The sequence below is a fragment of the Penicillium coprophilum genome (genome assembly GCF_028826855.1).
Source record: "Penicillium coprophilum strain IBT 35676 chromosome Unknown utg000006l_segment0_segment0, whole genome shotgun sequence".
Taxonomy (NCBI): Eukaryota; Fungi; Ascomycota; class Eurotiomycetes; order Eurotiales; family Aspergillaceae; genus Penicillium; species Penicillium coprophilum.
The window spans coordinates 3,052,291-3,069,133 of NW_026622725.1; the positions used below are offsets into that span (position 1 = coordinate 3,052,291).

General features: G+C 46.9%; 7 protein-coding genes across 7 annotated transcripts; 5 read left to right on the forward strand and 2 right to left on the reverse strand.

Moving 5' to 3' along the window:
* Nucleotides 1-1,672: 1,672 nt before the first annotated feature.
* N7500_010128 (Zn(II)2Cys6 transcription factor) lies at nucleotides 1,673-3,674 on the forward strand (the record flags this gene model as incomplete). Its single annotated transcript, XM_056681266.1, has 6 exons — nucleotides 1,673-1,702; nucleotides 1,756-1,912; nucleotides 1,963-2,218; nucleotides 2,290-2,785; nucleotides 2,843-3,310; nucleotides 3,375-3,674. The coding sequence occupies 6 exons, from the start codon at nucleotides 1,673-1,675 to the stop codon at nucleotides 3,672-3,674; spliced, it is 1,707 nt and encodes a 568-aa protein (XP_056528648.1).
* Nucleotides 3,675-4,099: 425 nt separating this feature from the next.
* Nucleotides 4,100-5,455, reverse strand: N7500_010129 (zinc-binding alcohol dehydrogenase family protein; the record flags this gene model as incomplete). The annotated part of the gene is made up of 1 exon (XM_056681267.1): nucleotides 4,100-5,455. The coding sequence occupies one exon, from the start codon at nucleotides 5,453-5,455 to the stop codon at nucleotides 4,100-4,102; it is 1,356 nt and encodes a 451-aa protein (XP_056528649.1).
* Nucleotides 5,456-6,598: 1,143 nt separating this feature from the next.
* On the reverse strand, nucleotides 6,599-6,847 carry N7500_010130 (uncharacterized protein; the record flags this gene model as incomplete). The annotated part of the gene is made up of 1 exon (XM_056681268.1): nucleotides 6,599-6,847. The coding sequence occupies one exon, from the start codon at nucleotides 6,845-6,847 to the stop codon at nucleotides 6,599-6,601; it is 249 nt and encodes an 82-aa protein (XP_056528650.1).
* A 912-nt stretch (nucleotides 6,848-7,759) lies between these two features.
* On the forward strand, nucleotides 7,760-9,571 carry N7500_010131 (Peptidoglycan-binding Lysin subgroup; the record flags this gene model as incomplete). The annotated part of the gene is made up of 4 exons (XM_056681269.1): nucleotides 7,760-7,855; nucleotides 7,911-8,402; nucleotides 8,460-8,534; nucleotides 8,567-9,571. 4 exons carry the CDS (start codon nucleotides 7,760-7,762, stop codon nucleotides 9,569-9,571), a joined length of 1,668 nt encoding a protein of 555 aa, XP_056528651.1.
* Nucleotides 9,572-9,757: 186 nt separating this feature from the next.
* On the forward strand, nucleotides 9,758-11,140 carry N7500_010132 (uncharacterized protein; the record flags this gene model as incomplete). Its single annotated transcript, XM_056681270.1, has 1 exon — nucleotides 9,758-11,140. One exon carries the CDS (start codon nucleotides 9,758-9,760, stop codon nucleotides 11,138-11,140), a length of 1,383 nt encoding a protein of 460 aa, XP_056528652.1.
* Nucleotides 11,141-12,217: 1,077 nt separating this feature from the next.
* On the forward strand, nucleotides 12,218-13,453 carry N7500_010133 (uncharacterized protein; the record flags this gene model as incomplete). Its single annotated transcript, XM_056681271.1, has 1 exon — nucleotides 12,218-13,453. One exon carries the CDS (start codon nucleotides 12,218-12,220, stop codon nucleotides 13,451-13,453), a length of 1,236 nt encoding a protein of 411 aa, XP_056528653.1.
* A 1,679-nt stretch (nucleotides 13,454-15,132) lies between these two features.
* Nucleotides 15,133-16,513, forward strand: N7500_010134 (uncharacterized protein; the record flags this gene model as incomplete). The annotated part of the gene is made up of 2 exons (XM_056681272.1): nucleotides 15,133-15,553; nucleotides 15,609-16,513. The coding sequence occupies 2 exons, from the start codon at nucleotides 15,133-15,135 to the stop codon at nucleotides 16,511-16,513; spliced, it is 1,326 nt and encodes a 441-aa protein (XP_056528654.1).
* Between the last annotated feature and the right edge of the window lie 330 nt (nucleotides 16,514-16,843).

Consider the following 16,843-nt stretch of genomic DNA (forward strand, 5'->3'; position numbering starts at 1 on the left):
GGTTTTTAATAATGGGGGCAGCACAAGGACGCAAGTCCGGCAAGCGGATATGTGTAGATGCGGTCTACAGCTTTTGGAACTTAATCACATTTGAAGTTGATTCAAATCAAGCCCTAAACAAAAAAATAGTTCAGAAATAAATCATCTTCCAAGATCTGATGACAATATAACTTTGCTGCATTAGATTTGTATCTACCATATTCGGTTAGTGCAGCTCCCAGTGTATGCGACGACCTCGCGTGGCTCTCACAGGGGAATATTAGCCAATGATAGAGGTGTTTCACTTAAATTATGGGGCAAATTGAGTAGATACATCTATTTCTCGTTACAATGGTCAGTCGACCAGGCGAAGTCACATCCACGCAGTTTTCACTCAGCCACAATGAGTCATCTTGTGTGGTTGCAACAAAATCAAATTGTTGTCTTTCTGTGGCCACACGCGGTGTCCACTTACTACGTGCCATTGAATTTATCGCAAGAAGCTCCTTTAACAGGGCCCAAGCTATCACACCATAGCGTTATAGGTTGGTGGGTGAGATTTTCGGGGGTTCGGCTCTACCTGATCTATCTGTAACCCAAACCATTTTTGATACCCTCAGCCATGAATCTAGATCATTAGTCTTTCGACCGATTTTTATTCTTGCCCAATAGTCAGCGTGTGCTTTATCAAAACCTGTGGTAAAGTAATTATTCAATCTTTCCTCCAAATTCTTATATTGACCATGGGAGATACATCAAGTCTACCAATCACTGTGTACTAGTTCTAAATCGGAGATTGACGAAGAGGTTCTGAAACAATGAATGACACAATCAATATCCCGTCCATTTCGGTTTGTTAATGCACGGATAACAACTACTTTGTACCACACTATTCTGGCTCCACTAGGCCAAGAACCAGCTTTTACCTCCGGTGTAGCTTATTATAGTAGGTGTGATTCGAAATACCAATTCCAAATCACTGTCCACGTGCTGCATGTATCGCGGCTGAGGACAATAAGAGCCAGTCGGTGTAGCGTATCCATATAGCAACCTGCCACACTATGACCAGTTTAACAATCCGATGCTCGATCTTGATGAGCAACTAACCAATTCGGCTAACAGACCGAACCTCGTAATGCCAGATTATCCCAACATCCGACCAACAATCGACAAATACGGCTAATCCACTGGTACATTTTACCACCATTCAGCTTATCCATACTACCCAAGTGGCGCGACGAAAAGACTAACGCCGCAGCCAGCGCAGGGACGGAAGTTTATCCAAAGCTATCAAGATCATTAACCGTTTAGCCTTGATAAAGCACATATTGAGTAGCGGAAAGTCGTGAGGAAGTCATGAGTATGGCATCATTCACGAGGCAGCGCTGATCACACCATGCATGGGACGGTCTCTTTGGACTTCATCGGGGAACTAGAGTGGACTTTCGACAAGTACTAGTTGCCAAATGTGGAAGATCATGAAGCAAGCTTCCTACAAGGGTGGGTATCTGGCAAAAACGGCAGTCAATCTCCAATTACGACTCTTGAGTGACTGAGGCCTAAGTACACTCGGTAGTCTCAGTCGATAACTATAAATACCCACTACGAATATCTGTTTTATTGACTCAGGTGATTTTGCTCTATCTGAAGGTGTAATAGCGTCAGGACACCAGCAACCCATTAGCTCCTCAGTATGTCGGGCTCACGACAGCAGCCTGGACTGGTGAGATAATTACCAAATTTCCCATCAAGTGACTTTTGAAGCTGATATTCTAGGCTTGCGAGGAATGCCGCAAAAAGAAACTTCGATGCGATAGGAGACGCCCTCAATGTGATCAGTGTGAGGACTCTGGTACAGCTTGCCTTGTGAATCAACTTCGCTCTCCACGGGGCCCCAAGAAGGGGCATCTCAAGGCTTTGCGTAATCGCATTGGTTTGTTGAATATATCATCTACACACCTTCACTGCTAATTGTGTCCTTAGCTACACTAGAAAGCATCATAAATTGCGATCAGGGCAATCTTGGTCCTAAGGAGGTATCGGACAGCAGTGAGAAATATCACTCCGACGAGACCGTTCAAATTCTCAGCCCACCCCAAGAGTACATACCCAGTCTCACGAATACCGAATGTCGTGATATCACCTATTCCATTGAAACATCAACAATAAACTCACCTATTACTATCACACCAATGAGCCCACCTAATCAAGAGAAACCAGATATAATAGAGGCTGATCTGTACGCAAAGCCCACTCTCCAAACCCGGGAATATCTAACAGCTAGTGAAGGGATCAACTATATTTCGACAGAGTACACCCTGTCGCACCCATGCTCCACCAAGGTCGATACTTTGCCTGGTCACAGGTATTCAACAAACCACCTTCTCACATTTGTTTGCAATTTGCAATGTGGGCGCTAGCAGCGGCCTCATCTGCCCATCTAAATCATATGCGAGAGTCTCTTTACACCCGTGCGCGGTCCGAAATTGAGACTCTAGATCACGATATTGAATCTAGCAGCGCGGCCTGTCTCCAGGCAGCCCAAGCATGGCTTCTTCTCACTCACTACGAGTTCCGCTACATGAGCTACCGTCGAGCATGGCTTACCGCAGGACGCGCCTTTCGCATAATTCAACTGGCCAAACTACATGAGATCGATCGGCTCAATGAAGTTACCGTAAACATGGCACATCCCGAAGCATGGGCCGAGGCTGAGGAAAAGCGACGGACGTACTGGCTAGCCTATTGTCTCGACCGGTTTCTCAATATTTCTGAAGAGTGGCCTTTGAGTCTACACGAGGAAGCAGTGAGTAAACCCTCCATGTATACAGACTGGTATGAGTGACATTAACATAATTTCCAGCTCTGCATATATCTCCCCGTCTCAGAGCCAGATTTTCAACACAGTAGGCCAGTCCTTATGGGCTCCTTATACGACGAGATCGAGACCTCCGGACAAAAAATGCTACCGCCTTTTGCGGAAACAATCGTCCTGATCACGCTATGCTGGCACAGCGTTGCATTCCAGCGAGCTGCACACGGCGACAAAACATCCCCGAGCGACGGAGATACCTGGAAGCGCCATACTCGGCTATACCAAATGGTACAACAGCGGTTGATGCTGATCTCACTACCCCCGTCCGCGCCTGAACTCCACGATCCCATGCGTCTGTTCACAAACATGCTCGCCAATGCTGCTGTGATATGGTTTTACAACATAATGGAGAGCATGCAGGTAGAGATTGATGATGAAATCATCCTGGTTCCTCTTTACTCTGCGTACGAGATAGTAGGTTTGGCGAAGCCGCTCACCCGATCCAGCTTTTTCAAGGTGAAACTGACCCCCTTGCTCCCCATAAATTGACTGTGGTCTTTGTGTCTCATGGGTTGTACAGGCGCATGCGTTTTCTCCCATGCTACTCTATCTCTCGGCAAAGTTTCTCAAGGCACATGCTGATCAACTGAGTACATGTGTCCCCGCGTCGGAGGATAAACAGCAGAAGTTGGAGGATTTGAAAAAAGCTTTGCGGATTTTACAGTGTGGGAACAATCTAGCTACGAGCTATTTGAAGCTGCTTGATTCGGACTTGTCTCCCAAATTGTGCAACCTCTCGACTGTCCACGGATGTACTATTTCTGAAGTCACAGATCAGCCGGAGCCACCTTTCTATTTGGATATCATGAATCTTTTCTAGATCTTCCTATGGATACCAGGCAGGCTTTGGGTTGTCCTTTGAAATTGCTCTCTTGGGGCTTGGGTTGGCGTACAATGTGTTGTCCAAGTGGTTGGCGTTATTTAATCATGTATTATTCATCATATTTTCATCGTAGGGAGTGGGATGTTGAGATTGCCTTTACTTCAATATCATTATGACCTTTACATCTGATTCACTTTACTCTATACACCATTTTACTCACTGTATATGATTAAGACTACTATGATTGGCTAGATTGAACTTGGGGTTTGATTCGATGTCCTTGAGTAATGCTACCTACATAGCAGGGCTCTCCGCTTGCAGGCAGAGGAAACAAGAACAACACCCAGAAGGATGTTGGGCTTCTTTGCCAGCAAAGCGATCATGAGATTCGACCTCATGGACTGCCCAAAACAAAGACAACTTCAAAGGGAGACAACAACCTTCCGAGCAGACACGCCCATCAGGTGCCAGTCCATAGCTTTTTGAATATGTTCCAGACCCTTCCCAGCAACAAGTGGCTTAGGAGCAGTAACAAAGGTTCTACCTGCAAGAGCCTCGGGCAGGAACTCACGATAGATCAAGGAGCCAACCTCAGTATGGGCCGCAGAGCTACCGAAAACTAACTTGGTTTTCACGCCGCTGCGCTTCGACTTGATGAGGATTTTGATGCTGGACCACTTCGAGGCTGCCTTGGCACGGAATAATTGGTAGGTTGTGGCGGGGATTTTCTCTGGGAACGGGAAAGTGACTTGGGCCACAAACTTTGACCCGTTCGACTTGTCGAGAATTTTCATGCAAGGTTCGGTCGAGTCGTTTCCGATAGCGATTGCGCCAACAACTTTCTTTCCCTTGAGAAGATGGATAATTTGTGGGACGGTCAGCTCGTTGAGGTAATCAAAGACGGCGGAAGCGCCCAGGGTGGTGACATATTCAAAGTTATACGGAGCGCAAGTGGTGATAACCTCATAGCCAGCTAATGCGGCAAGCTGGATGGCGTTGCAACCAACGCTGGTGGATCCACCCCAAACAAGAACTGCTTCGGGGAGCGAACCCGGGGCTGAGCGCAGCGTGGTGCCAGGGCGATTAAGAGAGAGAAACTCCGATTGGAACAAGGCGGTTGCGGCAGTTGATAGGCTGAGAGGAACAACGCAAGCTTCTTCGTAAGAGAGCCATTCCGGAATCACAGTGACCATATTATCACGGATCACAGTGTAGTGTTGGAACGCACCCTCGGACGAGTTGTTGACGACTGGATCCATGGAGAGGGCGTGAGCAAGAACCCGATCACCAATCTTGATATCAGAGACCATGTCACCAACCTGAACGACCTTACCGGCACAGTCATTTCCGAGCACAAATGGGTGCTTGATCCAGGAGGACATCTTGTTACCCATCAACTGCTTGGCCCAGTCAACGGTGCTGATAGCCACAGCAGCATTCTTGATGACAATTTGATGGGCGGAGGGAGGTGTGTATGGTGCAGGGCCGACCATGAGTATTTGAGGCGATTCGGCAGTAAACCACGCAGCCAGGTTAAAAGGGGCTTGGTTAGAGACAACCTGGTTCAATGCATCCTGGATAGATACAAGCTCATCAGGGGCATCCTGGTCAGAGGCATCCTGGCTCGAGGCATCCTGGCTAGTGGTGCCCTCGTTAGAAGCAGCCTGGTGCAAAGGAGCCGTGTTAGAGACATCCTGGGTAGGGAGAACCTGATCAGAGGCATCCTGGGTAGTAACAACCTGGTCAGAAGCAGCCTGGTTAGCCCGGTTCAAAGACATCGTGGCGATGGGGATAGGAAACGGAAGATGAAGAAACAAGAGAACCAAAGCCAGGTAATCGACACGGGAATAAAGATGAACGCGTCAAATATTGAATACGAAGAAGAGGACAACAAAGAGTCCAGATAGTAAAACGCGTCTGACGCAATAAACAGAGAAAGGGGACAGGAGGTAAGAGCGAAGAGAAAAGAGAAGGAGAAAGAACGACTGTCTCAGGACTGCATTATACGAAGCTATTCACAATTCATAGTGGCTTTGCTACATTGCTGTGCAGCTCAGTGTATTCAGAAGCGTGCATTTCCAGGGGTAAGAGGTACATACATATCTTAGCTCACCAAACTGACCTGAACCCCTTAGACAGGAACGGAAAACATCCAAATTGAAGTGTATAAAAAACGGAGGTTGAGATTGCAAAATTCACACATTGGAATAGATCATGCCACACAAGCCTGTGAGAGATCCGCTAGTATCTGCTGAGCTTTGTCAAAGCTCTCACTGCGTTGCATTCCATCGTTTTCATCGAATGAAAAAAAAGAGATTGAGCGAGCGGTATCTGAAGTTCGTTTTGGAAGATAAGAAAGCCTAGCGGATGCACCCCACCGAGTCAAGTCGAGAATGTATTGAAGATCAGCGGCTTCTCATGACTGCCCATTACCAGTCTTGCGTGCAATGTCCTTTCGTGCAGGGCCATGAGAGGTTTAAGCTCTTCATCGGTAGATAAGTGGCCATTGAAGCGGGCCACTTGCTTCGGAATGCTAGCTCTCATCTTCAAAATAGCTCGGGGTCCAATATAGAGGGACCTTATAGAATTGAGAAATTGAGAGATCGTTAGGACACTAGGAGAAATGAGCCATAGGTTTTGTGTGTGCATACTCACATCGGGCCAGCTGCAAACAAGAGCTTTAGCATCCCAATATCAGAGGAATACGGGGCTAGTCTGAGTGCTTGATCATGAAAATCAAGATTATCGGGCCCGTGGTCATTAATCATGTATGATAAGCAGACGCTAGCAGAGTGGTAGTGAGCATCTGGCAGGCTTCAGTCTCGCTTGTTCTCTAGATGTTCTCTCACCGAGAGGCGTGGGAAACGCCAGATTTCCAGCTGAGAATCCGCTGTGAGAATGTTATTACATAGACAATAACCTTACTCATCAAGCTTATCACTTAATGGTAGCATATCGCCATCCGGACCGACACGGATGGCTGATAGAATTTCCTCGCTTTTCAACGGCATGGTCGTAGTCATTACCCAGCGCAAGGCGCGCTTCACTAAACCCTGGTAGGGCTCTTCTAGGCTTTGGATGTCGGCCCAAACCTCATCATATGCCTTGTGTAGATCTTCTGGGAGGTTATTCAGTCGTTTCCAAACGCTTGACTCGGTTCTGCATTTCATGATTTTTTCAATAAGACACAGTGTTAGAAAACCCACCCACTATGCTCTCTGAACGTGACCTTTGGTATCTCCAGGGCCTCAAGGTTACCAATTGAGATGGCTCAAGCCCAATAAGCTACATGTGAAACGATATCCCTACCCTAATTTGACACAAAGATAACAAGACCCTAGTCACTCTTGTTATTTTTACTCTAGTATAGTCATTCTTTGATGTAGCCAGACACTCTAACTTCATTGGCAACGGTCCTTCTCTGATTTCCTAAGTCATTCAATACTCACATAGCGTTGGACGAGTTCCATGAATTAAAACTGCTTTTTGATGGCGGCTGCTACACGGCATATAATTCGAGGTCGATTTAGAGAGGACATCTCGTTAATTACAGGATCTGGCCGTTGCTCTCCTTATATTGTTCCTTTGTCTTGCTGTCATGACACCCCCACAATTTTGTTGGTTGTTTACAAGTAGATATTACCCAGCAGCCAAGACCCTTGGCAGAATGGTGCGTTATATCGCTTCTTCAAAGAGAATACGCCATCCTAGCTTCGAAGGGGAAAGAGAAATACCTGAATAAAGGCCATTCGGCGTCACATTTGCACTAGGGGTTCCTCGAATGCACCAATTTTCTTTGTTGGTGGTGGCGGAAAGGGTAGTTCGACTTGTTCTTTATAACATGTCAATATGCCGTTCTCGAGGACGAAGGGCTCTGAGTGGCTTTTTAGAGGCTCTCAGACCCTGCACTTTACTGTAAAGAGCATGGATGTGTTTCATATGATTTAATGGATGCATCAATGTATGTTGCCGCTTTGGTGTTGCTCTCAGGTGTGATGCTCGTGGTCATGTTCTTTGGCGATAAATATAAAGCCACGCGTTGTAATTCAAAGAGTTTGATCCTTCAAGCAAATCTACGCAAGATGGGATCCTTCCAGAAGGGCATTTTCCTCGCTCTGTGCGGCATCGGGTTGATTCATGGAGCAGTTGCCTCGTCTACAGCTACGTCTACATATAGCGTTAGTACCTTTTTTCCCAACCTCACTCCTACTCTAAATACTAACCCAAGTAAAGCCTAAGCCGATCGCAACAGGGTACTCCTGTCCTTCCATTCTTGTTGGCACTGAGGATACATGTGACAGCCTAGCGGTCAAGTGTGGTATCTCGGCAGCATCGTTCACTTCCCTCAACCCGAAGATTGCCTGCTCATCTCTGGTCAAGGGAAAACCTGTATGCTGTGCTATAGGGGAGCCTAAATTCCCACCGAAAACATGGGATAATGCGCTGTGCTATAGTTATACTATCCGCGGTGGGGATACCTGCGCGAAGATTGCCGAGGGTTACAAGATCACCACGGCCAATATTGAGACATGGAATACCAATACTACGGCATGGTACGGGTGCAATGATCTACAGGATGGGGGTCAGGTTTGTCTCAGCGAGGGCGAACCCCCAATGCCAGTTGCTATCGGTAATGCTGTCTGTGGTCCCCAAGTGCCTGGAACAGGACGTCCAAAGATGTCGTTCATGATTCCCTCTTTGAATCCATGCCCTGCCGGTCAATGTGTAAGCTTTATCAAGATTCGAGTTCAGTCTCGAAGCCTAAACTAACCATATCTATAGTGCTCCAAAAGGGGTCAATGCGGTACTGGTGCAGACTTTTGTGCTTCAGGTGCACTCGCTGTGCCAGCCTGGTCTGTAAACAAAGATGCCTCTGCGTCTGCAAAAAGGTTGCATCTGAGCCTTCAGCCAAAGATGCATCAGATACATCAGAAGTTAAAGCTGCAAAGGCAAGTGGAACTACATCCGTGAAAGCTTCATCGACAACAAAAGCTTCATCGACAACAAAAGCTTCATCGACAACCAAAGCTATATCGACAACCAAAACTACATCGACAACCAAAGCTACATCGACAACCAAAGCTACATCGACAACCAAAGCTACATCGACAACCAAAGCTACATCGACAACCAAAGCTACATCTAGTGGAACTACAGTATCTTTGGTGGCCAAATCTTTATCGACAAAAAACAAGGATCCACATTTCTTCACGACAGATATACCCTTGATAGATGTACCCTTGACATATTACCACCCATCCACGACCGAGTCGCCATACCCTCTTGTGGGAACCGCAGCTGGCTACCAAGCACTGAAGATGGTGGCTCATCACTTCAGCATACGCCCAAATTCTACAAGCCCCACCACCGCCACCGAGGCCACGACTACTACAACAAGCAGCAGTACTACCAAGGCCACATCTATTGCGACAAGCAATGATACCACCAAAACCAAAAGCCAAGTCACCAAAACCGTCAATGGTGTTGCCACCGTACCCAGCGGGTGGGAGCTGAGGATGTGGGATGGGCCCAATTGCACTGGCAACTATGTTGTTCTCCAAGGTCACAATAAGAGATTGGAGGACAGTGACTGCATGAAGTTCCGCTACAAGAGTGAGCTCAGCACCAAGGTCGACGACGAATCTGTATCGTGTCGTTATTGGATGATACCAAAAAAAGGTAATTGGCAGTGGAAAGATTGTCACGGCACTAATCTGAATAAACCCGAATCGTGGAAGATGTCGAATGGTCTCTGTACTGTCTCTCCTAATACGAACTGTGATCTTGTCAACGACATTTCCCAGACCTATGGCTGGCGGGGACCAGGTAAATGCCAAGATCGCAAGAGTATGGATCCTCCGACGTTTGGATCGTTCAAGTGTTATGTTGGATAGACTGGTTTCTAATTATAGGATGGGGTGTTGGAAAGGATGTTAGACAAGGCAGACTGTAATGAATTTAGGCAGCCGCGCGGCAATACAAAAATCTTAGAGCCTCAAACCTTTAATCTGTCCTCTTTTCTTTCTCGTTTCCTTGTTAAATATCTTTCGGATATCTTGAATTTCTCTCATATCGGAGTCATGGGTCGCCAAGCTGACCCTGCGTCATCGTCGCACTCACTACATTCTCTTGACGACGCCCCTCCTCCATACACCGATGACCCCGAACCCATTCCCGCCCCTTTCCAGTCTGTCCAACCTGTCCAGTCTGTGCAGCCTCCCACAGGCATCCGATCCCTGCGTCTCATCGACTCAGCCTATGTCCTCCCGGGCGGCATAGGTGTCAAACCTCACGATGAGGTCTCTCTTACCCTCGAACCAGCGCTCTCAAGCGACAGCGACGAGCTCTACAATGTCATCCGCCAACAAATAAAGCTGCCGCCACGGCCGCTACTTCACATCCACGGCACTCATAGCGAATCAAGTAATGATTCCAACAAAGAAAACAAGGATAGGAGCAGCACCGTCACAGACTTTCAGTTCAGACTGGATCTGGCCGAGACAATGCTGACCGGCTGGGAGGGTGGATACATGGGCGCGAACTGGCGGGAAATTGAAATCCTCACAGATGAGGACCTCAAACCGGCGTATCGGGGAGGAATCCTCCGCTCGACGGCGTACCAGTCGCCCACGTCGCGTCCTGCTATCAGTCTCGGGGAAGACAGCGATGCCCTCCTAGCCCAAGATAACACAGATGAGGATCATAGCTCTCCAGATGCGAAAAACCTCAGGATGTGGTGCAAGCGTTTCTGTGACGACCCCGCGCCTGTAAAATCGTGTGTTCCGCCCCCTACTTGTGCACAGAATACACTGCTAATCCCGATTTATCCATACAGATTCACTGTGCATCGCAAAGTCGCCGGCTTCGACTCCAACGCTATGCGCAACGTCCTCACCTCCCACATTCGCGAACTCAACTACCGTGGCTCCCTCAGCTTCAGTCTCTCCACTGCCCACCGCTCCGTCACAGTCTACTCCCCGCACTGGATTAATGAGCTCCGCACGAACCGCTTCGTCTGGTGGGCGGTCGTGATTCTCCAGCTTTGGATTATCACCTGGCCGATTATCTTCTTCATGGAGAAGAGGTACGAAGTCGTCCACACGCGCTGGAATGCATCGCTTATACCGGAGTCCGACTCTCCGCTGGCTAAGTGCTACGCGTTTGGTCGTGATGAGTCTCATCTGGCAGAGTATTGGGCTCCGGCTGTTAAGCAGGCGGCGTGGACGCGACGACGGGGTGAAGGTAATCTTTTGACAAGGATGGATGCGGATCGCTTGCAAGGTTATAGTACGCAGCAGCTGCTAGGCCTTCGCACCGCTTCTTCAGATACTGAGCTCGATCGCCGACAGCGGGTGGCTAATGGTGATGCTGGGTTTGTTGATAATATTGTAGGTCTGGTGAGAGGGATTGGAGAGGCTAGGGAGGATTGGAGGCTTTCTGCTGGATGGGGTGCTAACTGTTAATTTGCGGCTTCTCTGATTTTCTTTTGCTTGGGTTGACTGGGTGGCCCGGAGAATGGTGTCTGTCCGAATTTGGACCTCGCTTGTAGTCCTGGAGACAGGTATGGGTGCTTAATCAAGTCATCTACGTAACACGTAACATTCTCCAGGGCTAACAAGATATCTGCCAGTCTTTTGAAGTTTCCTCTTTGCTCATAACGTCCCCCGGCTACTTGATTTAGCTACTTCCACTCATGAATATTACCCTTTATGAGGATCTCAAACTTCTTAAACTTCACCAACCTTTCGTCTCATGTAAAGTATGATTTCCCGCCCCGGTGACCGGATTGGCCTCGAACAGGGCCTACATCTACATGAGTTGGCTATTGATTTCGAATTCTGATACTGGCTCTTCAGACAAGCGCACGCAGGAAAGACTCTCTGATGGATTATTCCTTTCTGATGCCATTGGCGATAGCAATAACGACATCGAAGATCTATGATAAGGTCTACCCTTGACCACCTTGAACACGCGATAATGGCCCAAAGGTAAAGGCCACATCGATATGAACTCTAGAAAATCCAACTCCTTAGCGGAGTCCGACTTCCATGGCCACCGTCGGGCTGTCTGGATGAACTAACACCTTTTGTGTCATTCGCGTCTCAAGTCCATTGTCACAGTCGGCTCTTGGCTGCGAGCTAAACTTAGCCAATCCACAGACACTACTTTGTTTGCATAATGCAATATTCATTCATCATATGCACTAAAGGTCGAGGACGTCGATTTGATCCACATGCTTTGCCTCAGTCCTCTTTGTTCTATTGTTAACTCACTAATTTGGCCCCCTAATTCCCTTGTCCTCCAAGCTTCTATACATACTGATTGTTTAGTCTGTTTCACTAAACATAGATCGAATGCAAGCACTGACTCGACCATGCACTGGCCTCTCTTTGAACGGCCTTCTGTCCAGAACTATATAATGCCTACTAGTCCAGCACCTAGCTAAGCCAGCACAGCATATCAATTCCCAAGTAACAAGATTACAATCCCTCCAGAAACTTCCAAATCCCCGTATATTTCCATTCGGTATCATTGACACCATGGCCGAACCTACATCTTCTCCCTTTAAAAGATTCATGAGACGCTTCCGTGGTGGTAATGGCGGCGCTGGCAGTGGATCCGATCCCCAAAGTCCTTCATCCACCACACCCAAGAAGATGGACCTCAGGGTTCAAGGTCACACCGCTGACGGTGGATCCGATCCCAGAAGGCGTTCATCCACCACACCCAAGAAGGACCTGAAGCGTAAAGATGGCAGCGGTGACGATGACGATTCGGCTCCGGCTGCCAAACGTCCTGCCACTGCGCGATCGAACCTTCAAAGAGCCCGAGATAAACTGCTGTCCAGGGAACCGACGGATCCCGGCCCAGGCACCAAGAAACATCTGCCACTGATCCCCAAGATAAACACGGCTCTCGAATCATCTGGCATCGGGAACATCAATCCGAATAAAGTTAATATTATAGAAGACACTCCAACCGAGGATCAAATCAAAGACTATCGAATCAAAGGAGCTGACTATTTGCACTGGATGACCGTCTCCAGACCAGCAAAACCATGTAAAGTGACCCGGTCCACGCTAACAATGGATGATATACTTAAACCGCGTTCCTCCAGAGGGCCAGAATTCAGGACATCGAAAAGCTTCAAAGCTGCTCCACCGAGGGAACTCAATGACAGTCTCAGAGAGGCAAATCTTCCACAAGTTCCGAGATCGAGGGACTGGCAATTTACACATTTAGAGCGCACTATTGAAAAAGGAGATTCGAGCTACCAGCAATACGTTAGGCCAGGTGCCATCGTTGCTAGCTCGGTTTATAGACATCAAAAGGGACCCCGCTGGACTGACATTATTTTAGCGTTGTACAAACGAGACACTGGAGACACCAACCTCGATCAGCTCAGATATATTTTTTGGACAACAGTGGAAAATGAGCAGACACTCCCCTTGGTTGGGAAGGTTCACCACATGAAAGGCAAACCCCCAGGCGCCACATGTGAGTCATTAAGTCCAACAGTTCACACTTGGGAGAGGAACTCCCCAGAGTTCCTGGAAATCCTAGGATCAGAGCTAGGAAGAGCTACGGCGTGTATTGTATTAGGGGCTTGGCGACCAGGCACGCATCGTATTTTTAGAATCTACACCTGGTTTTCCGGAGGTTCTCTACATATGCGATTCGACATTGAGGCTAAAGAAGGGAGAGAAAATGTGCAGCAAAGAGCAGGTTTGGTTGACCAGCAGGCTGGAAGGGGGAGAAAGGGAGGAAGGAGTTAGGTGGAGAGTAGAGGTCAGTAAGACTGTCTTCACACTGAGTATCCAGTTGGTGCTGCTCTACCGCCTCATATAGTTGATGTTTTGGTCACAACGATACTTTGCTTTCTTTCTATAGATAAAGGCGGGGTATCAATAAATAGAATCCTTTCACGCGAAATCTGCAATAGAGTATGTGTATATAAAGTTGAAATACACAGATCGACGCGTAGCATTAGGGCTATCAATTTATGAGGAACCTACATATGTACCGGATAAGGGGGAGGATCTCCCCGTCGATATAAGCTCGTTTTAGCACCAAAGAGTAGTTATCCGTGGGATTCGTGATTGACTTTAGTTTGTAATAAGCCCAGCAATTCTTAAGCTATACTCTGGCGCCGATAGCTAGGCCTATCAATTTTCCCGCGCACACAATACTCACCTAATAATAAGTGATATAATTTCCAATATACAAAATCCTACCTCTTAGCTATACTATATCTAGTATCCTAACCTTATATTAAAAAACGAATATTGCGAAGTTACCTACCGGTATCCGCCTATACGGGCTAAGTGTATACTTATAAAGGATAAAGGTCCTTTCATTCCTGATACTCAGTCATTTATCTAAGCACGTCATCAAAGTCCCAGGGTCAAAGTGGGGGTGATTCGTAACCGATTCGGTATATATAGTGTCATGGATAAAGCATTCATGCAAATTATTATGGTTTGATATATATATTGGTCCTGGGCATATCAGAGCATGGGCTCTGATACAATGGTCTTTTGGCTGAGCGGGAGAATGTGCGCCCAGGCATATCCTTCACATATAGATATATAGGGTATTAGAGTATAAGAGCTTAGAGATCCTTAGGATCCTATTCTCCCCTATAAGAGTTAATCTTACCACTTTGAGACAAATACACTTTGGATCCCTCTCCTAATAAGAAGCCTTTGTATCTTACCTGGTTGATAGGCCTTATACCTGATAATTATATACTCTTACACTTTTACTACTTTGAAGACTTTAATCACACTACACTAGGCTTATAGACTAATATAGAGCCTAGAGAGAATCTCACTAGTCCTAATATTAGGTAAACTAAGCTTTTGTTAATGACCTTTATATATGGTAGGAACTTAAAAAGAAGTATAAAGTATCTATACTTATTTATTAGCTCTCCATATTGTTCATTCTCTTGTGCATTGTTTCGCACTTCCTTACAACAAGGCCTTCGAGCCCTTGGTCTTAGCTATTTTATCCGTAGAGACCAAAGTAAAATCCCGCAGCTTTTGACCTTCCCTAGAGACTGTGGACTAGTTGTCTGAACGAAATGTCTTCATGTCAGCGCTGTTTGGCGGAAATTTAGTTTAGATCTGTAGGAAGAAGCTCCTGGGAACTTCCTGAAAACATTGGCTGAGATGCAAGCCCGCGAAGAGGCCTCTGTTTTCTATCTTGAGGGGCCGACGATTAACCCAAATGGAATTGGCAGCGATTCTCTAGCCACATTCACATGAATCAAAGCAGCAAGATTAATAATCGTTATCCTGGGCGCCAAGCGAAACCATCTAAGGCAACCTCCCATATTGAAGTTGCCTCAGCCACAATTGCTCTCATAAATCTCACTTCACGCAATTCTAGAAAGCATCAGAAATAGTTCAAGCCATATTACATCTGGAGCCGATCTATCGTGTGCTACACAATGAATGGACCAGCCTCCATCCTCAGGCTACCCCCTGAGCTCCTCGAGATTATTGTATCGATGGTCCGCTATTCAGTGGGCACTCTGAAGGCCCTATCTCAGACCTGTTACTACTTACATGCAATCGTAGCGCCTTTTCTTTACCATTTGGTTGTCATTTGGAGTCCGAAATCCATGAAATACTTTTTGGAGACAGCTGCGAGGTCTCATTACTTGACTTCTCTTATACGAGAGCTACAGATTCATTACCATGATCTCGACGAGGAGACTGACGATTCGCCGGAATATGTTGAGCCTATTCTTCCGAGATTCGTGAATCTGGAGTCATTGATCATCAGATCAAACGATTCTAATTGGGGCAAGCCTAGCAAGTTGCAACTACTGCGCCACCCACAAGAAACACTCCCTACTCTACGATCTAGTGAGTCACATCTATTTTTCTTCATAAGAATCGAAGAGTGTACTGATTAGTATAGTTACCCTCAGCATTGACTATGATTCTGAATGGAAATTTCCAGTCGGGTCATATAGGTCATTACTTCACCACCCTGGTCTAGAAAAAATAACTATCACTGGAGCTGAATTCGAACTGAGATCGCGCGACAAGAGTCCAACATATTTCCGATCAAGCCGCCTTCGAGAGCTTAACTTGTTGAACTGTGATGTCACACCCGAAGACATTCAAGGCATGCTTCATTACCATCATCAACTCAAGCATTTCACTTTGAAGGGCCAAGAAGCAATAGAACCTATACATTGGCGCGTTGGGGAAGATAGTCGACAGTGGTATGTCGATGCTCTCAGGTCCCAGTCTTCATCTTTAGAAAGTCTTGATCTTGACATTCAATACATGGAATGGGAAGAGCCAATGGATCTCAGCAACTTTCCAGCTCTCCAATCCCTCACAACTTCACCAAGAATGCTGATTGGAGACAATGAATGTTTTTGGCTTAAGCCGGCCTCAGCTTTGGAATGGGCGAAGCTTCTTCCGTCAAACTTACAGCATCTCAAGTTCCGCAGTTCATGTGGAGTGTTTCCCATATCGCAGATCTACCAGGCTCTTCGCGAGGGCTACCTCCATCTTCGCTCCTTGACTTGCCAAATAGCTTCAAATATGCTAGAAGACGGCTCACTTTACTACGAAGAGGCAGACCTTAATATTGTTGATCCCGAAGGAATCCCGGTTTTTCGTTCGCCAGATGAGATCATGTCTGATGTTTCTCCAGATGGAGTTCCATACTCGCAGGGATTTTGGGAGCTTGGCACTGAATTCATTGTGACCGAAGTTCCTCGTATAGAGAAGCTGCCAGGGTACGATTCATGTCCGTGTACTTGCTGGATATATAAGCATCGCGTCTCGAATGTGCCTCCAGCGTGGTGAATTTTGAAGAGTGCAGTTCAATATAGGATTGACTGAATGTGCGATACCAAACACGTTATTTACGAGCTATTTATAGCAGCTAGGCGGATTAGAAAAAGCTCAGACAGATGCCCATTCGGCACAAGCATATCTATCCGATTTCGATTTCTATTTGGTGTTATCTGTCCCGCGCATGTCGGCTATGTGCTCGATATCCACTCGGCACGACAGCTGATGAGCCGATTGAACTACGTGCTCCGGCAAGAGAAGCATTGAACCGACCCTGCAAATAGCAGGCATGTGGCACTTTCGGCCTTTAAAGAGCGTACACGAACCTGGTGAAAACTCTCA